This window comes from Anas platyrhynchos, chromosome 1 (genome assembly GCF_047663525.1).
Source record: "Anas platyrhynchos isolate ZD024472 breed Pekin duck chromosome 1, IASCAAS_PekinDuck_T2T, whole genome shotgun sequence".
Taxonomy (NCBI): domain Eukaryota; kingdom Metazoa; phylum Chordata; class Aves; order Anseriformes; family Anatidae; genus Anas; species Anas platyrhynchos.
The window spans coordinates 97,335,145-97,361,142 of NC_092587.1; the positions used below are offsets into that span (position 1 = coordinate 97,335,145).

The following is a 25,998-nucleotide window of genomic DNA, read 5'->3' on the forward strand; positions in this document are numbered from 1 at the left end:
TCATTTTGCTGTTGCCTGACAGAAAGGACAGGCAGGAGGTATGGGCTGTGTGTAGGTACAGCCCGTGCTGCAAGCACGCCGAGGCACAGTGGGTCCCATAAGAGCTGCGTTACCTAGGCAGGTCCCCGTGCAGCACCAGCTCACATGCTAAATGGACGCTCAGAGACGTCAGGATATAGATGGAAAAGAAACACGCTGTGCTAGGTGTCTCTCAGGATCTGCAAGGCAGGTATCATAAGCAGATGCATTCTTACCAGCGAATAAACAGATAAAATTTAAAATAAGCTGGCAGATTTTGTGCTCAGATGGACTAGGAACATTCACACAGTCTGTTCTTGCAGTTCAGCTGTGAGAGGCCAACACCTTCCGCAGAGAGGGACTAGCAAAATGCTTGGACAGAAGTATGTCCAGCCATGACATCTGCTGCTAAAGTTTGCACCATAAAAGTGCACAAGTAGAAATGCAGAGCGAGAATGAGGCGTGTATGTAGCCGAGCCAAAACTCGTGAGTGCCCTCTCGTAAAGAAGGCACCTGTGTGTGTCAGTGCAGTCCTCTGCCATCGAGGGTCTTGCAGGTCCGAAAAGCCTCCGGTGATTGCTGCAGAGGAAAGCCAGCACCACGCTCTGATAATAAACCCATGTCTAAAGAGCAAGGGGGAAATCTGATTGTTTTCTTTGGAGGGATCTCACTGTTTTATGTAATCTTTGTACAGCACCTGTAAATCAGTGACTAGCGCTTTTGAAATGTATTTCCTTCATCACAAGCTGTTTGAAACAACAGGTAGCACCTATCCATTCAGTCGGAGCTCCCTTGACATTTTTAAGTGACAGATAATGAAAACTGTCTTCATTATAACTCGAGCTATTTCATCAGACTGTCACCAGCAAACAATGGCAAATTAGAGACTGAACAACCCTCAGCTCCGCTCTCCCAGGTACCTGTGCAAATTTACGCGTCTCCGGGGTGCTAGGATGGGATGCAAAAGGGTGGTCAAACGCCCGGGGAGGTGATTCCTGAAACTCGAGGCAGAATAGCCAGTGACTTTGCTGCTGCTTCTGAGAAATGTAAGAGGTGATTTCTCAGGTGGGAAGGCTCCTGGTACGCAAGGCACTAGAGGTCGTCAGGAACGTGTTAAAATCGCTCTGGAAAGCAGCGGTCAGCAGGCGTAAAAATGGAGCACAAACGTGACAAGGACCGTGGGTGAGAGACACGGCTTATCTCGCAGCGCTGAATTCGGCTCTGCCTTCAGTTTATGAATGGGTTTAAAGCATGGTGCCAAGTAGAGCATATTGCAGTTGTCTAATCCTTAGGTGACAGAGGCAGGCACGATAGTAGACAGAGCTGCATCCAAGAGGACTCGTCGGGACAGCCCAGGCAGCCTGGCAGTATCGCTACCTGGTCTGCGGGAACCAGTCCCGGCCCCAGAATCTAAAGTGCCGAAGGGAAACCTGCTCGAGGAGCAGCTGCTCCTGCGCGGCGCCGCTTATCTCACCTGGCGATGCTTCGGGCATGCTTGGGCTGAAGCTGGCTCGCTCAGGGCCTTCTCACCTCGCTCCCCCCTTTACCAAGCTGCCCCCATGGTTGGCCCAGAGGGGGGCAGGGAGCAGAAGAAGATTTTCACTGTTAAACAAGGTTTGTGTGAGAGGCCCGTGGCGTGGAAGAAGCTAGCACCAGGGGGTGAATTATAGGGGCCCAGGGAAGAAAGAGGCTGCGGCAGAGAGAGGGTTGTTATTGGAGCACGCAGGGAGCAAAATGACTGAGATAGAGGGTGTAGATAAACAGTTAGAAATAGCCGCGACAGTGTGATTTGGAAGGAAAATCAGGCACTACCTCAGGCCCCGGTGGCGTTCAGTTTAGGGAGCTGAGTGGTAAATTACAGGTAGGTTAGGACGCCGACAACATCGATGACCCCGCGAAGTGCTGGGGAGAGAAAAGTTGCAGTAACGGGGAGTAAGATTCAGATCTCATCTACCCGACTGTGAGTATCTCAAGGTGAAATAACAGAAGGAGAGGAGGCGGGAATATTGATTTCTGCCTCACAAAACAGACAACAACGCCTACTTTTTCAGAGCAAGAATTTAACCGTTCGCTCTAATGGGCCAGTCTGCAGTACAGTGGGGGCTTGGTTTCTTCTTCATGTGCAATCGAGAGGGGAAATCATGCTGAAGTTATTTTTATCTTCGTGTAGCCTTGCAGGAGAGTCGTGAGCCGAATGTTACCCCCAAACATCTGTGCTGCCGCCCCGTGGTACAGCAGGCGGGCACCCCGAGTGGCCCCAGATGCACGGGGAGGCACGAGGAGCCTCTCGTGCCAAAAGGGCCGGCGTTGTGCCTGCTGGTCACAGGTGGCTTCTGTCTGCCTGAGGGCAGGCTCAGCCTTCTTCCATTCCTCCCGTGAGAAGGATGCTTCTGAGAGGTGCTTTCTTCAGCTGTTCGTGGCTTTCTCAGAAATACTCCTCTGGGGATAATGGTTTGTTTGGTGGGGTTTACACCACGGAAGCGCAGTGTGTGTCCCCGTGCAGCAGAGCTGTGGCTGAGCAAGGGTGTGCTCTCTTGGACTAGGCTCACCAGGGGGCTGAATGGGAGCAGGAGGTGATTTGGGCAATTTCCTGGGCTGCTGCCGTGCCTTTTCTCATTGCAGTCAAAGACAGTTGTGCACATACAAAGGGAGTGTAATGTTTCTGCTGAGAGTCTTGAAATGCTCAAGGGTCAGGCAGGTCCACAGCCAAATTCTCCTGGCTGGGCCACAACAACTTGGTGTGTGTTAGCAGCTCCCTGTAAAACACTGGAACAGTGTAATAGGACCGGTGTTCCTGTGCAAACATTGGTTTTGGGATCTCCTGTAAGCCAAAATTTGCCACCTCTGTTTTGTATGATTTCGTATTTTTCATGTGTTGCATGAGCATATGTTTCCCCAGATTCTGTTTACCTGATTCCCCTTCTGATTCAATCTCCTCTTTCCTTTTTTTTTATTTTTTTTTAATCACAGGAGATAAAACTGAGCATTTATCCGTAGTGCTGCCTAGCGTTTGCCTCACACCTGCTTATTGACTTTGGACATGACTCTAAACAGGGCGAGAGCTTCCTGCAATTGGGCTGTTATAATGCGTGGGATTTGTGCACCACATTACGGTTCTGATGAGGGATAATGTCTCGAAGGGGGGCAGATCCTCCAGCAGTCTGTCTGGAGATCCCGAGGTTCTTCTGGCACATATTTTAACCACAGGCCCAGTTCCACGCTCCAGCGCAAACCTGATTAAGGCTCAGGTCATTTGGAGATTGATGAGTGAATAGGAAAACCTGAGCTTAAACGTTTCTCCCTTCGCAGTGTAGCTAGGACAAGCGCCCTGATTGCCACGCTGCATGTGCCTGTTGCTGGAGGGCGATGCTGTGCAGCCAGCCTCCCTCCTAGCAGCGCTCTGTGCCCTCGGTGGCCATCAAGGCCACCATGAGCCACGATGGGGAGCTACAGGTGTGGCCTTAAGCCAGCACTGGGGTGTGCGTGTGTGTGCATATATACATGGAGATCATTATGGGTATGTACGCCTTTCCCTTCTGTCAGAGCTTGTGCAGTCCCACGCAGGAGCAGAGGGATCGCTCGCCCCAACCCAGCGAAGCTGCTGCTTTGGCGTTTGCAAGTCTGAGGTTCAGCAAAACTGGCTAGGCTCGGGGCTAGCCAGACTAGGCTCTAGTCTGATGGCAAAAGAAACGGAACTAGAAACAAAGCCGCAACAATCTCTCCCCCTCCTCCTAATCCTGATTTCCTCATCTTTTAGGAATGATTTATAATAGATAAATGCTTTCAGAAAGGAGAGGCTTTTCCAAGTTAACAGCGGATGTTAAGCTGCCCTTCCCTGTGGTCTGTTGCCGTCTCTTTCATGCCGTCCAGCATCAGGCTTTGTCCTGCAGCGGGATTCATGAAGGCAGCTCCCCTGAGCCCATGCAGAGAGATCGTGGCAGTAGGAGAACTGCCATCACCTGGGCTCCTCGCAGAGCGGGTTGTTTCCTTTCGAGAAGGCTCATTAGAGCACGCAGCCATGTAAAACTCAAAGCTCGTAAGAAAAAGATTTCGCAGAGCCTGATCTTTCTGTGGTCCTGCGGCTCCTCTGATCATTTACACCAGAGCAAAAGGAGGAAAAAAAAAAAAAACCAAACCTAAAGCAAACAAACAAAGCAACACATCCTCCTAATGATGTGTGTTCTTCACTTCCAGCAGTGTGAGCGTTTTACACCCACTTTGCACAGGTGTATGTGAACACAGAAGTCGAGGGCAGAATAGAGAGCAAAGCTCTGAAGGAGTTGGTGGAGCTTCCCTGCTGGAAGGTTATGATCACGCTGAAAGAGGGAAATCTTGCCTCAGCAGACAGGAAATATGTGATGCAATTTCAACCCAGAGTTGCTGGAGATAAAATAGCCCATAAACTGAAAAAAATGTAGGGAATACTTCGCTTGGCCCAAATGTGCCGTGTCAAAGCTAATAGCGAGGGATCCTCTGACTGCAGAAGCAGCGGCGTGCTGGCTACGGATGCACATGGAAACCGCGTCCCTTATTTGTAAGGAGGAGTGAGTGTACGTTCCTGATCCTGGAAGCAATAACTGTCGGCAGATCCTTCGTAATGGTGGCAGACTTTCTTGAGAGAATGTTTTTAAGCACCAGTGACTGAAAAGGTGCGATCTGCTGTTTCACTGGAGGTGAAACTTCTGTCACGTGGAACAACTGTGCAGTTAGAGAACAGGCTCGGCTGCAGAGCGCGGGTGGTCAGGGGCAGGGTCTAACTTCAGAAGAGTCATGCCTGCAGCCTTCGCACGCTAGGGCTCCGTGTCGCCATTTTGCCTGTCTTCAGTCCCGTCTTCAAAAGTTCCTCTTCCTCAGATGTTTCCACCTCCTCCAGTTGCGCCTGTTCAGCCACTTGCGGGGATGAGATCTGCATCAGAGCTGGTCTGTGTTCAGGGGTTGTTCTCGTTAGTGTGCATGGCTTTTAAAGGAAAGATGGGTCATTTAAACAGCTCACCTGTGGCTGTGGCTCCATAAATAGTTTATCCGGCACAAGCGAGCGGCGGTAACTGTGAGAGGGAGCAGCAGGATCCTCCAAGTCTGCCGCAGATGGAGTGGTGAAATGGAGCCACAGCCCTACACTCATAATGTTATTTGCATGAGTAGCTCCATTGTGTTTCAGTGGGACTCTACTTACACATGTAAAAATCGGTGTTTGCAGGGCCGGGCCCTTACAGAGCATAAAAGCAGCGACTGGGGTGTGCCATGCTCTGAACTCTCTACAGCAAGTGTAATGCAAATGCGTTTTGCTGGCTGGCCTATCTCGTCTGATGGGTTCTGCACAAGTGGAGCTCCTGTAGCCGCTTTCCTTAGGCTCGCTTCACCCTGGTGGAAGAGGACCCCGCTTCCGAGTCACAAGTTCCCAAGGGAGGGCAAGGCCCCGCGGTGGGGATGCTCTCCCAGTGGGCCGGGGCTCCACGTACCTGCCTCACCGCCTGTCACCGCGGCCGGGGTCACTCGGGAGCCTCGTGTTGGCGGTTCCCATGGTGAGGCCCCGGGAGGGCAGCGCCTGGGCTCTCGGGGCCGTGCCCAATCCCCCCGGGCTCCTGCGGGGGCAGCACCGCACCTCGCCGCGCCCCCCGCAGCCCCGAGGGGAGGGAGGGAGGGAGGAAGAGCCGTGAAGCCGCGGTTATTTGAGCCCGCTGCCTGCCGAGTTGCACAGTCATTTATAACTGCTGCGAGCGCAGGGGGATGGGGCTGGGGCGGGGGGAGGGGAGCGGCGGCAACCGCAGCGCGGGGGAGCCGGGGGCCGCGCGGGCTCCCTGCGCCTCGCCGGGGCGAGAGGGGCCGGGGGAAGGAGGGAGGGAGGGAAAGGGGCGAGGGCGGCAGCCGCTGACGCCTCACGGCTCCCGGCGCCTCGGGGAGCGGGGCCGGGCGGCTGAGGGGAGCCCTGAGGGGAGCCCTGAGGGGAGCCCCGCGCCCTGTCAGGGGGCTCGCGCCCCGGCCGTTGGGGCCGTTACGGGGCGGGCCCGCGCGCCGCCGGCAGGGGGCGTGGCCTCCTCACAGAAGGCGTGGCCTGTGCCGTGGGGGCGTGGCCTCGGCGGAGGGGGCGTGGCTTGCCCAGCGCCTCCCCTGCGGCTGCGGGGGGCGCCGGCGGAGGCGGGCCTGTCCCTTTAAGAGCCCGGCCGCTACCACTGCGTAGGCGGCGGGGGGGGAAAGAGGGGGGGAAGCTGAGGGGAGGGGGGGGTCGGGTACGGCAGCGCCCGCCCCCTGTGTGGGGAGGGGCGGGGCGCGGGGCCGGGCGAGCCCACTGCCCGGCGCGGGGAGCGAGAGGCGGGCCCGCCGGCGGAGCGAGCCGGGGCCGGTACCACTGCCGGGGCGGGGCGCGGCGGGAGCGGGCCGGGAGCCGGGGGGGGGAGGGAGGCAGCGAGGCGAGGGGGGGGGGGAACGGGCAGGGAGAGAGGGAGCGGGGGGGGTGCGGGGGGCGGTACCACGCGCGCGGCGGGCAGGGGGGGAGGCGCCGGCGGACAATGGAGCCTGTGTGCGTCTGCGGGCGGGGGAAGCAGCCGGCGGCGGCGGGGGCACCCGGCACAACGCCCCCGCCCGCCCGCCGCTGAGCCCGCCCGCGGCCCCCGGTGAGTGAGGGGAGGCGGCGCGCGGACCCCCCACCCCCCCAACCAACCGACCGCCCAACGGTCGCCCCCCCCCCCCCCCCCTCCCCTCCAACCGTCCCCTCCTCAACCGCCGCCCGCCCAAAGTTTGAGCTGAGGGGGGCGCGGGCAGCGCCTGGCCTCGGCTGCCCCCAGGGGCCGCGCCGGGACAGGGGGGTGCCGGGCTCCCCCCCCCCCCCGGAGCCCCCGTGTGGACGCCAGGGCGAGGCCGAGGCTCGGGGGGCAGGGGGGCAGCGGGGGCAGACAAAGCCCGGCGCGGGACGCGGCGCTCGGGGGGTGCCGGGGCGTGAGGCGCCGAGCTGGGCTGGGGGCGTGATGCTGGCTTCGTAGGGAACAGCGAGGAGAGGCAGCGGGCAGGGAACAAAGTGGGGAACGAGCGGCAGCGCTGGGGAGCGCGGGGAGAGGTGCTAGACCTCGCCTCGCGTCCCGACTGGCCGAGGAGCAACCCAGAGCCTCGTCCTGCAGAGGAGCATCAGCACCGGCATGGAGAGCAGCGGCTTGCCCCGGGCTGGGGCAGCTCCTCGCCTCGGCGGCTCGGGGCAGAGGAGCACGGGAGGCTGTGCCCAGCCAGGCTCGTCTCGCTCAGCCCTGCTGCGGGTGACTGTCGCTCTCCTGTCAAAACAGAGTTGGAGGAAGCGGGGGAGACGGCTCTGCCAGTTCTGAGGGGTTCCAGGAACGGTTTTGTTTTCCTCGTAAGTATTTCGTCCTGGATTTCTCCGTGAAAAGCCCACACAGGCAGCACAGGAGCCGTGCGTGAAGCATCCTTAAATGTATCGAGCTTTAAAAAGGGGAAAAAAAAAAAAGCAAAGCATATTTTTTTCCCTGTTTTGTTGGAGGTTAATATTCAGTCAGCGATTGCTCAATGCATTACAAAAACAAGTATCGGGAAGCTAGGCAATGCACTACACGAAATCAAATAAAAAAATCCCAGGGAACAGAGGGAGAGAATTAACATACCTAAAGAGCTTTAGCCCTGTCTTTTGGTTTACCTCTCTCCCACTTCCCGCTAGGGCCATAAGGCCTGGTTGCTGCCCGTGGGGGTGTCACGGTGTGGGACTGGTGGAGCTGAGCAGGGCTGAGGGGCAGCAAGGGCTGGCAGGCAGTCGTGCCTTCACCCTGCGTGTTCCCATATCCCACTGCAGGCCCATTGGCCAGCTGCTGGAAAGCACGGGGGTTGCTTTGGTGTGATTCTGTAGCCATTTCGGACCGGTTGGGTGCTGGCTCTGGGCTTGGGTTGGGTTTGGTTTTTAACAGCGATCTCCAAACAGATTATTTTCAATGAATGTGGCCTTTTTTTCTTACTCGGAGCATAAAAATGGCTCAGGGGCTCGTATTCTTTCCTTGTCTCCCTTGCTGGCTCCTCCTCAAACAACAAAAGAAAGGCAGCTTTCTTTTTTAAGTTGGAGTTAGCAGCGATGACAGTTTTGGGATTTGGGAATTTTCCCAGTAAGGTGGGGTTTTTGGTGTTTGTTTGTTTTTTCCTTGGGGGGGGGTGGATTTTGTGGAGAAGGGGGTCTTGGGGTCTGCGGTCTCACTGCACTGTTGTGAACTCTTAACACCTTAATTGAAGGGGTGGAGATGCTGAAGCACTAACAAAGACCTCCTTTATCCAAAATGTTAATCAATCATTGACGTTAAATAAGTGTGAACAAAACCAACTAAAAAAAAAAAAAAAACGAAACAAGTTTTTGTCTAAGTCCCCCTCCCATTCAGTTGCTCGTCTTTGGTCAGGTTAACGTTGGGAATTCCTCTGGGGATGTATTTTGTGTGTACGTAGACGGACTTGGTTTTGGCAGCGTTTGGTAAAAGTTCTGTCGCTGACTTCCCAGGATACATTTTTTTTTTTTTCCCAGGGCAGATTGTTCAGTTCATAGACGCAATAAAGATGTTTTGAGAGAAACCGTGATCCGCTGCGGAGCGAGGGAAGTAGGGAGAATATGACAATACTGTTGCAACCATCTTCGTGTGGGGCAGGGGTGTGTGTAAAGGGGTTTTGTGGCTTTTTTTTATTTTATTTTTTTGTGTTTTCTGGGGAGGCGTCTTGCTTTCGGCTCTTGTGATCAGTTAATTTGTTTATCGGTCAACACAGTCTTCTAAGCTAGGCAAGACCTGAATTTCAATGTGGAAGAAAATAAATAGGTGTCTGTGCGTACAACCAGAAACTTTGTGGATGTCTTCTGTATATTATGGTTACAAAGAGCGCGGGCTCTTTCTTCCCCGCGCTTCCCTCGCTCTCTCCCTCCTTCCCCATCTTGCGTTTTCATCTTTGCAGTTTGTGCACTTGGATTGTTTTCAGTTAGGGTTAGGCCACAGCCAAAGAAACTGCATTTGTCACTGAACACCCAAATATAGAACGTAAGGCGACTATAAGCCACACGGCTAAAATCTTCATATGCAGCGGCTTTTGTGAACAGTTTATGTGTTCGAGGGGGATAAGAATGGACTAACCTTTGATCCGCATTTCCTGGCGATTCAAAGACTCGCTGCTCTGTAATATGTTGAATTTCCATCCCTATTTCTATAGGATTTTTTCTAGAGTTTGTTTTTTTTCCGCCTCTCGAGTTCCTGACACACCGTGTTGCCTTGCTAACTGTGCGTGCATCTTAGGAGTTTTGTTGGGCTTTAAAAATTCAGTGGAAGAAAAGAAAAACAAAACCTGACCCCCTTATCTCAGGGAGCAATTGACACTCAAGTGAGTATCGAAACTAATTCACATCCTAAATGTCAGCTGTGTTACCTGGCAGGGTTTGATCTCTCCCACTTTCTAGAAGTTTACCAGCATTTCTTCAGAGCAAGGCAGGCAGCCTTCGTAAAATCCTCCTATCTGGTTTGCATGGCCTTGGACTTCACAGAAATCTCCGAGCCTCAGTGAGGTCTGTGGTCTGTTTGCATAGATATCAAGTCCTTTAACCCAGCGAGATTTGCTGTGGGCTAGGATTTCCTGCTTACAAGCTCTGCTGGAGTCCCTCTGGTCTTCCTGCTGGCAAAACGAAGGTGTTAACTCAGGTTTTGAGAGCATTTTGTGAATGGAAGGAGATCTCACTGCTGATCTGTTGTCTGAGCACTGCTGTGCCTACCCCATGTGAAATGGCTTTCCCCATACCTGTTCTCCTCTGTCGGGTTTTTATGTCCCTGCTTTAATTCTCTTGGGGCTGGATCTCAGCTGTGGTAGGGACTGTGCAAGCACCGAACAGGCAGGGACTGTGCCTGTGATCAGGGCTTGCAGGTGATCTTGACAAACTTGGGCAAAAAAGCCATTCTGTAAGGAAATTTTGGAAGAGTTGCCTCTAAGACCGCGCCATCTTACAAGCCCTGGTTAACCGTAACAACAGCAAACCAGAAGGTGATGTTTTACTGCCTGCTCAGCCCCAATCTGCTGCTCCGATGTTGACTTCAAAATGAGCGTTGCTGGTGTTTTTGAAGAAACAGGGTTGCATTTGGTGGCTGTATCCTTAGCTGTAGGAGCTATGATGCCCGCGAGCCTTTCTCTGGTGGAGCTGGTTTTCGGGTGGTCCTCAGCGCGTCGTCCCCTCTTGGGCTCTGCAGCAGCCCTCCCTTTGTGCCGGTGCTGCTCTCGAGCAGCTGTGTGCTGCAATGGATCAAGGGGCTGAGCTGGGTTATAAGTAGCCTGGCAAAAGAAAAGGTTATATTTAGCCTGGATGGGTTTGCCAAACTCGTTCGCTGTTTGGCCACGCATGCGGTTGTACCGGCACATCAGACAGCGTGGTGCAGGGGTGGAAGTAAATATTGGTAGCAGCAGTCTCTTCAGCTGGCGTTGCTGCCAAGGGGAGTGCTCATCGAGCTGTACCTCTAAGAGTCTGCTAAACTTGCTAAATGTTTTTTACACCTATTTGTTACAGCTTCCCTTGCCTGAGAGCAGCTCCTTCAGTTTACCTTCTCCTTTTTGCCAACAGCGTTTCTCATCCCCGAACATGCGCGCGATGCACGAAAAGAGGAGCCCTCTTTAAGCAGCTTTATAGCGACTGCAAAAAGAGGAGCGTGCTTGTTGAGCTGTGGAAAAGTTTCTGCTTCTTCAGGACTGTCTGGTGATGCAGAACATGCAGTGTAAACTGATGGCAGAATATTTAGCGTGGTTGCAATTAAGCAGTGAAACTCATGCTGTGAGAATCATCAGGAGCTAGGATTCAACAAGAGTTAAAAAGGATCAGATGTCTGCAGGGATATGAAGAATATCCAATTATCCTAATCAGCGATAGTAGAAATTTTGGAAGGAGTATTAAGCCCGAGGTCTAAACCTTGATTTTATTGTGCTCTACCAGATGTGCTTCTGCGTTGGGGAAGGAGAGGGAGGGCGTAGCTTGTTTTGCCTGCGTCTTCTGCAAGGGTCTTGCATGAACTTGACTGGGACTGGAGTTTGAGATGTCCCCTTAAACTGCCTGGGCTTCTGCCTCGATCCTAGTGACCCGTCCTGAAACCCAGTCTGAAATCCTGAGCCTTGGCTGTGGTGCAAAGCGAGCTGCTGCTGCCTGAGTCCGTTTGTGGGTTTTGCTCCCGCTTCTGTGTGTTGTTACCTGCGCCTCGGTGGTTGGATCTCAGCGATCCGGTTTTGATCTACCTTGACAAGACTCGCTGAATTTATTTTAAAGGCAGTTACGAAATTGCAGTTTACTCTATCTGCAGAATGAGCGTTATCTCTTTGGGGTGGCTGAACACGCTCCAAGATCCCCCTTTTTTCAGGGAGACTTAAAAGCAGAGGTGAGCTTTTCCTTGTTTGCCCTCTGAGGAGGAGCTGGTGGAACGGGGAAGGGAGATGAAAAGTGGCACAGTATGGTGGGCTGTTTGTTTGTTTGCTTGTTTCTAAAGGCTTGGCAGAATCAATGAAATGCTTTTGAAGCAGGAGAATGGCAAGTATGCTTTACATGTGACATAATTTCTTCCAACAAAGCAGGGCTGAGAGGTGCTGGAGCGGTGTCCTCTGAGAGTTCACTGAAATTGGGTGCTGTAGCCTTGAAAACAATGCTGGTTTTAAGTGCTCCTCAGTGGTGCAATCTGTGGCAAAAAGAGCGCGTGACGTATGCAGTGGTTTAACCGCATCCAGGATCGGGGGAGAGCTCGCCTCTCTCGGTATTCAGGTCAGCGTGCTTGTGAGTCGGGCACCGAGAGCACTTGAGCAGTTCCTCTGGGCTGGGCATCTCCGTGTGCACCTTCTGAGCGGAGGGGGAGTGTGGGAACCTGCTCAACCCAGGCAGCTGGGGCCCACGGGATTTTCTCCAACCAGGTTAGTTGGATCTGGCGGCGAATTTGGGAAGAGAACCCGGATCTACGAGCAGCAGGCCCTTTTCCAGCTCACTCAGCTGGGCTCTGCGTTTTGCTAAACCGCCTTCCTCAGGTGCCGCGGCAGCGCTGCTCCTGCGCCTATGAAATGGCAGTGCTTTATCTCCGCACCGATCTGCTGCGCTGTTTGAGGATTGATTAGAAGCGTATTTGCAGTGTAATATAAGCTGTGGCTGTCAAAGCGGAGCGGCCACAGCTTCTGCAACTGGAGCTGTTGCAGCGGGGAGTTGAGGCCATCGTTGGTGCGTGCAGAGGAGCTCTTCTCGCGCTGGTGGGATTGAATTTTTCTGCAGCATTTTATGCGTATGGATGAGAAGGGAGCAAAGAACTTCAGGCCGAAACGGCTTGACAGCTTGTTAGTGAGGAAACACTCGCTGCTGTCTCAAAAAAAACACCCTTAACCTTCTTGTGGTTGGGGATGGCAAGTTGAAACTGTCAGGCAAATAGCCACCATCCAGAAGAAACGCTTCTGAATGTTCCCGCGAAAGGTAGCTTTGATTTGACAGTTACGAGGCTTTGAAAACAGCGCTCTGTTTATACAGCACGGTAAATAACTTGAAGTACTTTAGGCTTTGCTGTACATGCCCCGCTAACGAGAGAAGTATTAAACGTGTACGTCTTGTGTTGAGTGAGGGAGGATCCTGCAGCAGTTGGGACTGCAGGCGCCCGGTGCTTTTATAAGATCACGTCGAAGCGGCAGAGGAGATAATAGGCCTGATCCTGGAATTGCTTAATTTCGTGTCAAAATAAGAATTTTCCGTGCGGTGTTTCGAGATCTTTTAGGTGACCTCGCGTTAGTTATCAAATGTCAGTTTTTCATCCCAGCGGCTTTGATACGATCATGTAGCATCCTGGAGTGCCGTGTGCGCGCAGTCTTTGCTTGCTAGAGGTCTTTGAAGTGATTTCCTCCTCAGAAGAGTCAGTGCTCTGCTGACGATCCGACGTTTAGCAGCTAGGAAACCAGCTCACAGACACACAGCGCCAGGTCACCAAAGGCTGTGCCACCTGTGAGGCACCTCTCGTGGGCACAGCGGCACAGAAACGAGAGGCTGAGCGCAGCCAGCAGTAAGCTGCGCGTGAGGGCTGGAGCATTTCTTCGCTCTGCTGCCACAGGCACTCATGTTTTGCCTTGCTGACCTCCCAGAGTAGAGAGCCTGGTGTCAGAGAGCTGCAGAAGTGAGCAGGGCACGGGGCAGCTGGTGGTGGCGGTCCTGGGTGAGAAGTGGCACTGGCAGGCAGTGCCACGGGGTGCTGACGCTTAGGGGAGCCGCAACAAGCTGCTTGTTTGGCTGAGCGAGAGGCTGGGTGCCTGTTCGGTGAGGGGTAGGTGGAGGAAGCTGTGGGGTTGCCCCCAGCAGTTCTGGACCTGGCGTGTGGTGCCCCCTCACAGCGTGCTGCGGGGTTAGGGCTCATTGTAGCACTGGGTTTTCCATGGGTCTGTCCGGTGCTGACCCGTCCTGGCCCTGTTGAGCTTATGAAATCTGACAAGATTGCAGCCTGGGGTGTTTTGCCTGAGGACTGTTTGATACCTTTCATTCTGGAAGCCTCGTGAGGGGATGCGGAAAGGAAAAGAGAAAGCGCTTCTCCTTTTTCTCAGTTTTCCTCATGCTGAACTTTCTCCCAAGTCTTCTACTTAAGCAACGTGGCGTTACTATACATTGAAGAGCAAACTGGGGTCTCTTCAGCCCTGTCTTCCTATCCACTGCATCCTGTTTGTTCCCCCCACTGCCTCCACAGGTTAGTTTGTGAAGAAAGAGCTCCTGACAAGCTTTATCCGGGCTTCTTTTACCTGTGGTGGTTGTTCGTGCTGATGTCACTATTGAAATTTTCAAAAAAGTAAACCCAGAGGAGCAAGAGAAAGGAGATTGCCTCTGGCCCTGAACGTGTTACCTGCTTCCCTAAAAAACAGAAGAAATTTTGACAGGAGGCAAAGCTACGAAGTGGGCCGGTCGGAAGCTCTAGCGTTATCTGCTGGACTCCTGCACGTAATGTTGACTGGTGCTGGGTCTGTTAACTGCTAACACGATGTAGAAAGCTGCAGAAGCCTGTCATATATTAGGGAAATAATGTTAAAACATTTCTTGAGAAATCCCTGATTGCTAAAAGCTTTTGATCTTTGCCGGCGCACACAGTAGTGGGAACTCCAGAGCAGCCAGGCTGCTGCTAAGGTGAGTTACACTCCGCATAAAGTGCTAAAAACTCCGGCCGTGAAGTACACCCGCTGCTCCTGGTGTCCCTAACGTAGGGGGAGCTGAGCTGGAAGACGCTGAGGCCAAGCTGATGCTAGCGGGACGTCACGACACAACACGGCGACGTGACAGCAGCCTGGCCGACCTGCAGCTGCAAATGCCCCTCGTGTTGGTGTAGCTGAATCGGTGTTAGCAACAGCAGGAATCGGTCAGCCTCTACAGAAGCAGGTAGCTGTGGCTTAGGCTTCGGTGTGTGCTTTTTTGGTTTGTTTTGTTCCCACAAAAACTGGCTTCTGGAATTGTGTCAGAATATGCCAAGAGACTGTTCTGGTCCCACGTGTATCAAGTAGCTCAGTTTTATACATAGCAGAGGAGAAGTTGAAAGGCTCTCCAGGTGTCTGTGGACAACTCGAATCTGCTCACCAGTGTCCACAAGTGTCTGTCTTCTCTCCTAATTTGTGCAAGGAGTTGTGGAAAGAGCTGTATGAAACCAGTAACTGTCAGGGAAAAGCCATCATCCTCTTTGTACTAATGACACACTGAAGTACTGTTAGGGCACCAAAATTAAAGTTTAGTGGACTCACAGTAGTCTTCCAGACACAAAGTGTTTGCAGTGTTACAACTTGTAAAATTATGGTTACAAGTGTAGTGGGCCACATGTCTGTTGCAACAGAGTATTTTAGAATGATATTGGAATACCCCAGATGAGTAACTACTTAAACAGCCTGTACATCCCTGCTGCTGTTGGTTAGCCTTCTGCTTGTCAGACGGAGCAGGGAAGTGAATGGTCAGAGGAGATCACACTGAGGGCACGGGGCGGTTGTGTTGGGAGTGTCATGAAACACTTGATTCTCTGAGCCCTTGGGTCTGTATTGTCCTTTGTCACTGATTGTTTTGACTGCACTTTTTTAAGAGTGGAGAAGGGAAGGTAGGACTTGCCCAGAGAAGCTGTGGGTGCCCCATCCCTGGAGGTGCTCAAGGCCAGGCTGGATGGGGCTTTGGGCAACCTGTGCTGGTGGGAGGTGTCCCTGCCCATGGCAGCGGGACAGAAACTAGATGGTCCTTAAGGTCCCTTCCAACCCAAACCATCCTATGGTTCTGTGACTTCAGGAGTTCAGGGGAGTCTGGTTCTTTGAAAAATGTTCATGTGTGTGGTGGTCAGAGTTAGGGGGGGAAAGTGTGGGAGGAAGAGTGTGAGTGCTGTTTTACCCAAAGTATGCGGGCACAGACACAGGCCCAGAAGAGCTGGATTTGTGTGACCACAGACACCACGTTCACATAGAGCTGGTTAGGTGTGTTCTTGTAATTTCAGGGATGTTCATCCCATGGTCCTAAATTCTTACATTAATCTGAGCTACTCAAAGGAACCTTGTAATGGCATAGTCTCGTGCCTGCATTTTCCATGTCAGTGCTGTAAATTTTCCATGTACATTAAGCGTGCTTATCTTTGCTCAGCCCCTTTCTGTGTGCATGGAGTTAGTTCTGGGCAATAACCTGCCTGTGTTTTAGCAGGTAGTGCGGTGGTGGACGCACACTATGTGTATGAGGAAAGATTTCATCAGGCACTTAGTTGCAGTGAGCCTGGTGAAGATTGTTTGGGTCCCACATTCATGTAGTGGAATGAATTTAGGTGGCAAGTTTGGGATTCTTCTTTTGATTGAGAGTTGCTGCCAGCAGATTATCAGCAAAGAAGTAATGCTAGGGAAACTTCTCTGACTTGTGCCTAAGGAGTTTCTTAAGGCTTTGGGAAGGCGTGAGAACCTAGTGTATGGCATCTTTTTTATAGCCAGACATAAACATGGCCAAGTCTGTGCTGTTTCAGGGTAAGTGCGGGCCATCTAGAAATTGGTGGCTGGCTGTGCATTGCTGTCCAGTCAGCCTAGCGTTAGTAAAGTGGCTCAGTGATTCTGAACATCTCGAGTTGGAAGGGAGCCACAAGCACCATCGAGTCCAACTCCTGGCTCCACAAAGAACCACCCCAAAATCAGACCCTAAGTCTGAGAGCGTTGTGCAAACCCTTGTACTCCAGCAGGCTCAGTGCTGTGACCACTGCCCTGGGGAGCCTGTCCGGGTGCCCAGCCACGCTCAGGGTGCAGAACCTTTCCCTAACCCCCAGCCTGACCCTCCCCTGTCCCAGCCCCATGCCATGCTGAGAAAATGATTTGTGAGTCAGTGGGATTTGCAGCATACCAGGGAATGACAGATCTTGCAAGTTTCCCCACATCAGCAGCAGCTTTGGGGCAGGGTACAGTCCATGTGCCATTTGAGGTGCCCAGGAGCAAGCAGCCACTGCCTTTCTGGCAGGAGGAGCACATCCGCACGGCAGCTGGAAGGCTTTGGAGCGATGATGGTGTAGTTTGATTAGAGGAAGAGGCTTGCAAGCACTGCTATTGAAAAAGCCAGGACAGTAACTGGTCAGGCCAGCTGCTGATTGCTTGCTTGGATGGGTGGCGTTATGCTGGGTCCACATGATGTGTATTGATCCCGTGTCTTCAGCCCCATGGGTTCTTTAGGTATCCAGTGTGTTTTCTGCCTACGTTTAAGAAAAAGTGCAGAGGGAGCAGGCAGGGGAACAACAGCAGTGTATTTGAACAACCAGCTTGAGCCTGTCCACGCCTGCACCACCAGTCGCTGCTGCCTCCTTTACTGCAGCACCAGTGAGCGTGTGGCCACTGGGTGGCTGAAAAGTAATCCTCTCTTTTCTAGTCAGTTTTCAGCCTGGTCACAAGTGCTCATGGTGGCTGGAAGGGAAAGGCTTGGATGGCCTTAGGCTGATGGCAGTTGGGTTCCTGGGTCCGGCACGTGCTGGGCCTGTGGAAGGTAAGGCAGGTGGGTTCACCACGAGTTGTGTTACAGGCACGTGCTTTACACTTTTCTGGGAGAGGATGAGGAGAACAGCCTTTGCTAGGAGGTAGGGGGCAGATGTAAGGGTGCAGTTACAAGCCCTGCGTATGGGCCATAGCTGGAGACTGGGGCTGGTTCAAGGGAATGAAGATTGCCCCGTGTCCCCATCTCCCCCAGCGTCACGGGGAGACGTGCGTGGTGTCAGAATACTCACGTCAACGTACACAGTCGCTTACACACAACCTTAAAGGCCTCTGACTGCTCAATAAAAGCGTTGAATAACACTTCCCGCGTCCTCCTTGTTTCCTGGTTGCACTCTTATCGATGAGGTGTGTGACCAAGCACCTTGTTCAGCAGCCGCTTATTAAAAAGCAACGCGTGCTGCTCGGCTGCAGGTGTGCAGCAAGGCAAAACTGGTCCGTGCTGCACGGGGTGAGCCCCCGCGGTAGCTCTGCGGCTGTCCCGGGTACAGCGGGGTCACCCCCTGCCAGTGCTGCTGTTCTCCCTCACAAGTGGTCAAAGGAGGGTCGGGGAGATGGGACGGGCCCTTCCCAGCACAGTTGTGCTGAGGGAGCGCGCTGGTTGATTCACCACTTCACCCTACAACCCACTCACACGGGGAGCCCACTGCTCCTGTTTGTGCCCTGCTGCCGGCACCTCTGTTCTCAGTCCCTCCTGCAGCTGCTGCTCTGGGTCTCTCTCCACCCTCTCCCTCCTCTCCTCACCCCACTGCCGCAGCGCTGATCCAGTGTGCTGGCTCTCCTTGCTTTCGGAGTCTCCACCTGCTGTCTGTAGCAGCACATCTGGAGCCTTTTTTCTTTTTCTCTGCTGATGTTGGGCTCTTGCCACCCTCAGTCCGGCACAGACTGACAGCCTTGGAAAGGCTGTGGGGGGAAAAAAAAGAAGCGTGCTCTTTCTTGTACCCCAAGAAAGAGGTTTCTTGCCTTTAATGCTTCGTGTCGCAGTAAGGCCATAAGTTGGTACTTTTATCTACTTGCTCTGCCTTCATTTCATCTCTCCACATTCTCCTCCTCAAAGAGGGAGAAAAGACTGAAGCGAGTCAGTGCTAACTATGGCTGCTCCTGCTGAAGCAGCCCTAATGCTGTGCGCCTCCACGTACCCGGCCACTTGTCACTGCCAAGCAGTGCGAGCGCCGCTTCTGCAGTGCAAGGGCAGGGAGAGGGAATAAGCTAGTTTGGGTGGGCTTTTTTTATTTTTTTTGACTTGTTTGCATCACAGCAATAGGGTGGCCAGTTATCGGAGATGGTTCATGAGCAAGTTGCCACCAGGTAAGCTCAGCTGAGCGTGTATCGGTAGCTGCCTGTGTGCTGTGGGCCAAGACTGTGCGGGGAGCAGCAAAGATGGAATAACATCGTGATAACTGGGTCTGGGCCGCCACAGCGGTGCCTTGTGTCTGGTTGTGTCCCTCCTGTGGTCCATGTTTTTTTTTTTTTAAGGCCATATTTCTCTGGTGCTTTGCCAACTGAACCTGACCATTCCCTCCGATGGGTTCTCCCCACCGCGCTGCGTGCTGGTGGTGGCGTTTGCCCTCCCAAGGGAGCAGGCAAGTCTGTCGCTGCCCGGCACAAGCACGCCAGTCTTGGCAGCGACATGGCACGGCCGATGTCGTTTCGGTGGGTGGGGTGGGGGAAAGGGGAGAGGAGCTTGGCTGGGGAATCGGGCGCAGGGCTGATGGGGCCGCTGCGGGAGGTTGTGCTGGCTGAAGCAGCTTGTTGCGATGGGCGTTTGTTCCAGCTCGGGCTGCAGGTGTGACCTGGCTAGATAAGGACGGTCTATCACGATGAGTTCATTGTTTGATTTGGCTGGACTGGGTGGGGAACGGAGCTCCATTGTTTGGGCCTGGCTTTGTAGTTTGGTTTTGTCGAGGCGGATTACGCGGCGAGGTATTGCCCCACTGGTAAGGTGAAGCTGCAGGAGATAACAGTTGGAGAACGTCGGAGGGTAGAGAATGCGCAGAGGGTTTCACAACGCGTAGCTAATTGAGCCTCACAGCAGCTCCTGCCTCCCTGCTGGAGGGATCTGGTCAGCAGCAGGCACGGAGGCTGCACGGAAAGCCCCTGGCAGCGCTTGGGGAGCCATCCTCGCAGTGTAAACAGCTGAGCGCTCGGGGACCGCGCTGGCCCCGACAGCCTGGATGCTCCCTGCGCTCTCGCTGCCCTCACGGCCTCACCAGTTTTCAGTGGATGAGGTAGAAGAAGCTGGCAGGTAGCTGCTTTTTCTTTCCCTCCTGACCTCAGATTTACCGCTGAGCCGAGCCTCAGTCTGCCTTTCCTGCTATTGCTAAGTTTTCAGGTGCTTGTGTCTGTCCTTAAGATGTGACCGAGAGTTTTTGATGCAGGGATGTCTCCAGTACTGAAAGTGTGGCTGATCCACTCATGGGCTACAAACTATTTTGGCCTTACAGGGAGTAACTGTAGGACAAGGGGTCCTACTCGCATCTGCAGCTCTCTCGTGAGCAAGCTTGCAGGCTGTCTCACACAAGGTTTGCAGTTGGATTCCTTTCTCCCTGTAGCGTAGCACAGTGACGTGCAGTAGGGGCTGACAGAACAGCAAGGAGCCCGTCTTCCTTCCAAAACCTGCCTGGTTTTCCCCTAGATGCCACTGAGCAATTGCCTGGCTTTACCTGACGCTTGATGTTTTTATTTATAGCTTGTCTGGCTGTGGAGGAGGTTGTGTGTGGAGCACAGGGGTTTGGCAGATGTTGCTGGGCTCACAGCGAGGGGAAGGCGAGCCTTTGAAGAGGCATGGGCGCAGGGAAGGGGAGGTTGCTCGGGTGAGCTTTGTGCCAGCTTCTCAGAGCACAGATGAGCTCATGGGAATCCAGCAAGCTCAAATGTGGGAGTGCTAAAGCAGGTCTGAGCTACTTCCCCTCCGCACCTCCTCTCGCTGCCGACATCTTCAGACTGTTCTGGCCTGATGCTGGCGTTTTTGCTGCTGGTGAACCTGGCCAGCCTAGGCAGAGGCTCCCTCCTGCCAGTGCTTCAGAACGAATTTTAACTCCTCTGCTCGCTCCTGGGGCTAGGAAGGAGGGGCGGCAGCTGGCTGGGCTGTGGTTCCTGCTGCTGAAGCTCTGCCTCTCTCCTTTTTTTCAGGTGATCATTGCTTGTGAGAGGAGTGGTTCGCACCTCATGGCCTCCACAATGAGTACTGCTGTGTCGTGACGCCAGGGGTCTCGGTAAGCTACTTGACGGGAAGGGGAGGGCCTGTGATATCTCCATGAGTGTGGGTCCGTCTCTCTTGTCTCTGAAACTGATGTTTAAAGCCATTCTGTGCCATCCAAACTGGGAGCAGCCACCGAGTTGGGTGAGGCTACTTTTCACCTGTTCTCACCTCCTCCTTTGAGCTTGCAGTGGCACTGATGTGGTTGCATCATCAACCAGATCAAGGGGACTGATCCAGCTGAACAGAGATTTCTCCTGTTTTCCTTGGGTTGGTTCCCGCTTGGATCTTCCCCTGATCTGGTCAGGAGAGGGGTGGTGAGAACGAGCAGATTGCTGAACCACCCCTCTTCCTTGCAGCCTGTGTACCTTCAAGCAAACACAGCCCCAGAGTCAGCTTGCCGAAATGCTTTGGGAAGTGGCTTGACCATTCACCGTCAACGAACCTTCCTCTAATTTCAACCCAATGATAAGGGCTTTGCTTTGGCAGGCAGGCTCCAGCTGCAAAAATACGTTTCTCTGGAGATTTTCCATTATTGAACCCTAGATTTGCAGACAGACATACGTTAGAAGTGCATTTAGAAAAATCATGAGGCATCCCATTTCACATTATAAAAGACGGTGTGTTCCCAGCGTGCAGAAATGAGAAGCAGAGGAAGGTGAGTTGCTGTTCTTCTGATATATCCAATGAATATATTGATGAATTCTTTATAGCTCTCTCTGTTAAGAAGAAATTTAAACTGAGATTGGAAAACACAGTTCCCTTGCAGAACATATCAATTCCAGCAGCTGGAAGATACGTGTATATATAGCATAAAATACACGGTTAAAAAACGGGAGTTTTTTTAATTTGCTCTGTGAAGTACTTGGAAGTTTGGTGCTGTCGGAAGTCCCGTGCAGAGGGGGTGGTCTCGGTTCTGTTCTTCATGTTTTCCCACGGCACTGTGCAGGACTGGGTGTCTGAGAAAATTCTCATCTAGTAATTTGTGAAAGGGAGCATCATAAGGCATAAATAGCAAAAGTGGAAAAGCAGAGGAAGGAACAAGTAGAATACTGGAGTCCGTCACACAGGCGCCCACGCAGTGCTTTTAGCATTGAGCTCCACTCTTTAATGCTATTGTTCCTGTTCTCTGTTACCTGAAATTCACTCTATTTTCAGTCACGCCTTCACCTGAAGTGAGGATTCTCTAGTCTCCCTGAGTTACACTGATTTTTACTGATGCTTGAGTCTATTTTGAAAAGTGTTGTAATTCAGTGCAGTGATAATGTTGCAGTTTTGTTGTCGAACAGACAGAGGAGTTGAATTTGCATGGAACGTTGGGACAATTTAGATGTTTAGGAAAATGTTCTTTTTTGTCCTCGATGTGTCTGTGCAGCACCAGCTCCAATTACAGCCTGATAGTGGTAACAATAGGAACCCAACATTGTTCTCGGAATCAATGGGATAACCAGCTCACAGCTCCAGCGAGATGTAGGGATCCTGTGGAGCGTGTGGCTGGGACTGGGGTTCACCTGATTGTGCCGAGTAAGAGGCAGGACAAATGAGGCTGTTACTGCAGAAACATTCCCCTCGTTAATGGGGTTGTGCAGCGCAGTGGAGGTGAGAATATGGAGCAGGATATTCCTCTGGCTTGCCGAGGAGGTACATGGTAGAGAGGAGGTGATGTTTGGGAGGCGATACACTTCATAGAAGGACTACAGAGGAGGGACTGTGGGGTGCTATCCTGTTAAAGTGCAGTGATACAAAGTCACTAAAATGTGTAATGGCACCACAGCCTCACAATGAGATCGTTTTGGGGAACCAGAGAACCAGCTGCTCGATAATGCAGGTTACTGAGAACTCTCCTTGGCCAGAGGTGGTCATAAAGTACACAAGTTTCTTAGTCCTCCGGTGTCAACACATAAGCAAAGTGCTTTTTCCTTTTTACAAACAATCCAAACAGTTGTCTATCCATAATATTCAAGGTGCTCCCAGTCCGATGAGATTTATTTTGTTTCATTTGATACAGACAGGAAGAAACTGCTTCTTCGGTGCTGAGGAGGAATACCAGGAATATTTACATTTGAATAATATTTAACTAGCATTGCTTAATACATTAACAATAAATCTTGGTTAGATTCTAAATTAAGTGGATTTGCATCTGAGTAGATGAGATGAGCAGAAGAGATTCTGTTGAAGCATAAACAAGACAGAAATTTGTTCCAAAATAATTTAGCCCAAAGGACATAAACAGTAATGTTCAATAGTTTCTTCTCCCAGAAACACTTGTAAGTGTCGTGTTGCCTGCATCACGCATATTTGTTTATTAGCAAGAAGCTGAAAAAAAATGCTTATTTTGTTGTGTGTGTTTTTTTATTATTCTTATTTTTTTAAGGTCTTGATAGTTTGTACAGTGTTGCTGAGCAAATTTAGAGGGGCAGCTCTCTAGCGATCTCTTGGCCTTTCTAATAGAAATAATGACTGACTAACCTCTCTGGTATTTACAGAGTAATCACAGCATAGCTGGTTGCTTACAGGTGGTCAGGAAGGCGTTTTATTTTATTTTCCTCCCTCTGTGCAACTGTTAGCACACATCAATGAACTTATGTCTGGTTATATTGGACCAAGGAGACAGAAAAGATTTGAGCAGAGTTTATGTTCTTAGGAAATATCAGATTATGGCCGTTCACGGGGGAATTCTGGATAGCTAAGTCATGTGGGGGATTTGTCATTTTGGCTTCCTGCTGATTTGCTGTGAGGTGTCTTCAAGCTGAGCACAGACACGGAATCAAAGCTTCCAGGTACGAGAAGCTTCCCCGCGCGATTTGAGTGGCTGAAGGGAAGCTTGGCCTCGCTGCCTGTAAACCGAGCGGCCGGCCGGGGCTGCCTCTGCTTTGAAATACGCAGCTGTGCAGAGCCATCTGAGAGCTCTTCTCCTGCGTCTTCACAGTGACGGGCAAGGACTGCCATGTGCTGCTTCGCAGACACGTCTGCTCGCAGAGTTCCTCACCAGATTTCTCTTCTCTTCTTGTGGGCTGGTTTTAACAGTGTGCCCTGGAGATGCGAGACTTCCCCTGGGCAGCAGGAGGCACGCGTCTAGAGAATGCTGGAGCTGCAGGAGGGAAGCGCCCCGTGCAAAACCAGAGAGGAGCAAAGAGAAAAAAGGCAAGCAGACAGACAGCGCTGAGAGAAGCGGGTGGCAGAAAGTGCTTCAGAGCTGCCTCTGGTGGCACAGTCCCCAGAGGAACTTGACGAGAGCCCATCTGCCTGCGTGTGAGACTGTGAGCTCAGGATTTCTGTCAATGCATTCCAGTAACCCCAAAGTGAGGAACTCCCCGTCAGGCAACACACAGAGGTAAGGAAAAGAGCCAGCAGCGCATGGTGCTGTCCCTGCTCTGCTGCGGTGCGAGCTGAGGACTGGTGCATGCGACTTACCGAGCTTCCTCTGCGCTCCTGTCGGGTGTGCTGGGTACCTGGGCGCTGGCTGCACGGTGTGGATGAGCCCCCACATTCGTTAGTTTTGGGGTGAGCTGAAAGAGCTCTTAACCTGTGGGGTTTGGCCTCTCTATTCCTCCTGCCCTCCTCCCTTCCACCAGGTGTCTAAATAGGTTGGAGGAGAGCGAACGTGCCGTTTCTATCCGTTTGTGCTCTTCCCCTCAACCCCTTCTAATTATCTGTTTCCCCGAGGGGTAGTTGGGCAGCAGAAGGTCTCTGTCTGTACTTCCACACAAAATGCTTCCCTCCCGCTGTGTGCCGAAGCAGCCTGGAGAACTGATCAGCCGTGCCCCGAGATCCTCCAGACCGTTCACCTGCCAGTGCAGCGGGTCAGCATCTCTCCTCCGCTAAGCTGGAAGGGGAAAAATCTGGAAGTGAAAAGCGTCCGGGGACTCGCAGTGGTCTGACTGACAGCATTCTCCGGTTCGATTATTTACTCCTAGAGGTCACCAGGAGCTGGGAGTGACTCAGAGGGAATGCCTCTGAGGCAGATGCCTGTCCAAAGGAGGAGCTGGCACGCGCCAGTCCCACAGCGAGGATGCTAGCGAGCACTGCCTGCCGGAAGCAGTGGTGATGGGAAACCAAAATGCAGGAGATCCGGTAGCAATGGAGTGACTGGATGCTGAGGAGGACAGGATGCCTGATGTGTGTGCAAAACCCAGGGGAGCAAAATATTTTTAGGATGCAATCGGCTGAATGAAGGAGGGGAGGAAAGGATTTTGCATTTCCTTTGGCAAATGCAAGAAGCTTCATCTGCCCCATTTTGCAGGAGCGTGCAGGGAGATGCTATCCTTCCCTTTCCTTCTTCAGAGGCAGGTTGAAGCTGGTTTAATTGTTTTCACGGTCAGAGGTTTGTGTTTTCCTGGCAGCTCGCCCCAACGTATGATGAATGCCGCAGTAATGCTGGGTTTTCCTTGTGCTCCCTGTAGAACTGGATAGGGAGGAGCAGGGGGGGTCTGCTCAGATGGGAGCTGCGCTGTGTGATTTGGGTCCGGGAGAGTGGTGAGGTGAACTTTATTGTGCCGCCTCTGTTTACTCTGAGCTGCGCTTGGTGTGAGGCGCTTCTCTGTGCACATAGAAACCGTTGTCTTTATTGACAGAAGCCCCAGAGGTAGGTCCTCATGTGACAGCAGTTCCCGGGATCTGGCAGGTCCGCAGCCTGCCCTGGTGCCTTCTTGAGCAATGAGATCCCATCTTGGATAATAACCCTTTCAGGGCACGCTCAAAAAAGCACCTGGATGACTCTAAGCTTGCAGGCATTTCTTATTTGGCAGCAATTGTCTTAGCTCGCAGAGGTGGCACTGGTTGTTTCTGCTTTCTCTTCCCACAGGGTTGAATGAATCCGTGGACTGATTTGTCACTTTCTTTTCTTTCCTTTTTTTTTTTTCCTCCCTCTGTCCCCAGTAGCCCCAAATCAAAGCAGGAGGTGATGGTCCGTCCCCCTACAGTGATGTCCCCGTCTGGCAACCCCCAGCTGGATTCCAAATTTTCCAACCAGGGCAAACAAGGGGGCTCCACCAGCCAATCCCAGCCCTCTCCCTGTGACCCCAAAAGTGGAGGTCACCCCCCCAAAGTGCTCCCCGGCCCAGGTGGGAGCATGGGGCTAAAGAATGGGGCCGGAAATGGTGCCAAGGGGAAGGGGAAGAGAGAGAGAAGCATTTCGGCAGACTCCTTTGAACAGAGGGAAGCCGGGACTCCTAATGACGACCCTGAAATCAAAGGTACGTTTGCTAGGGTACGGGCACAAATGCAGGCAATTAGTAGGTGTCCTCTGTGGGATGAAGAAGTGCTAGGCAAGCGTCAGCAAAACGTTTCTTTGCCTCTGGTTCTCTAAGTTCCAGCCAGCGATGTCCAAGGGTCTTGAGGGCAAGCAAAGAGGGGAGGTTGTCGTAGCCGGCATCGGTAAACGCGTCTCTTCTCATCATGTTCAGCTGACGTGCAGGCCTGGCTCTGGTGGGAAAGTTCCTTTGTAACTCTGAAACTCCCCCGCAGGATTTGAAAGTACAAATGCAACCTGTTGGTTTCCTTCTGGCCTTTGGCCTTTCAGGAACTGCTCTGTTGTAACTGGGGTTTTGAACAATATGCAAGCCTGTTTTGTCAACACAGATACATAACCCGGAGCACCCTGGCTGGTAGCACAAGGCAGAGAGTTGGGATTTCTGGGTTCTGTTCCTGGCTCCAATATTGCCCTTGTGAGGCGGTGGGAAAACAGATGAGGTGGGCAGTTGTCCATCTTTTGTTTATTGCCCATTTGCGAGGTCTCCTGGCTAAGGTGGCTGAAGAGGAGGGGGAAAAAGCTGGGTTTGGCCCAGTGTGTTCTCCTTAGATGCAGACACTTGTATATTTGGATG

General features: G+C 52.5%; 1 protein-coding gene and 1 long non-coding RNA gene across 11 annotated transcripts in view; one reads left to right on the plus strand and one right to left on the minus strand.

The window, feature by feature from the left end:
* The window catches only part of BCL9 (BCL9 transcription coactivator), an 82,417-nt gene that overhangs the window by 46,783 nt on the left and 9,636 nt on the right, over positions 1-25,998 (plus strand). For 2 of the 10 annotated variants that reach the window (XM_038184617.2, XM_038184609.2), the window contains 3 exons: positions 20,107-20,189; positions 23,201-23,507; positions 25,052-25,368. In XM_038184617.2, coding sequence (XP_038040545.1) covers positions 23,455-23,507; positions 25,052-25,368 — 370 coding nt within the window. In that variant the 5' untranslated portion in view covers positions 20,107-20,189; positions 23,201-23,454. Of the gene's footprint in view, positions 1-6,167; positions 6,193-6,247; positions 6,359-6,439; positions 6,630-6,776; positions 7,358-20,106; positions 20,190-23,200; positions 23,508-23,537; positions 24,293-25,051; positions 25,369-25,998 lie in introns of those variants that run through there. The other 8 variants (XM_038184621.2, XM_038184593.2, XM_038184603.2 and 5 more) reach the window with 8 other exon arrangements.
* LOC119717951 (uncharacterized) lies at positions 3,814-6,034 on the minus strand. The gene is made up of 2 exons (XR_005268378.2): positions 5,478-6,034; positions 3,814-5,379 (listed from the first exon to the last, which is right to left on the minus strand). It is a non-coding gene; the product is annotated as an uncharacterized lncRNA (long non-coding RNA).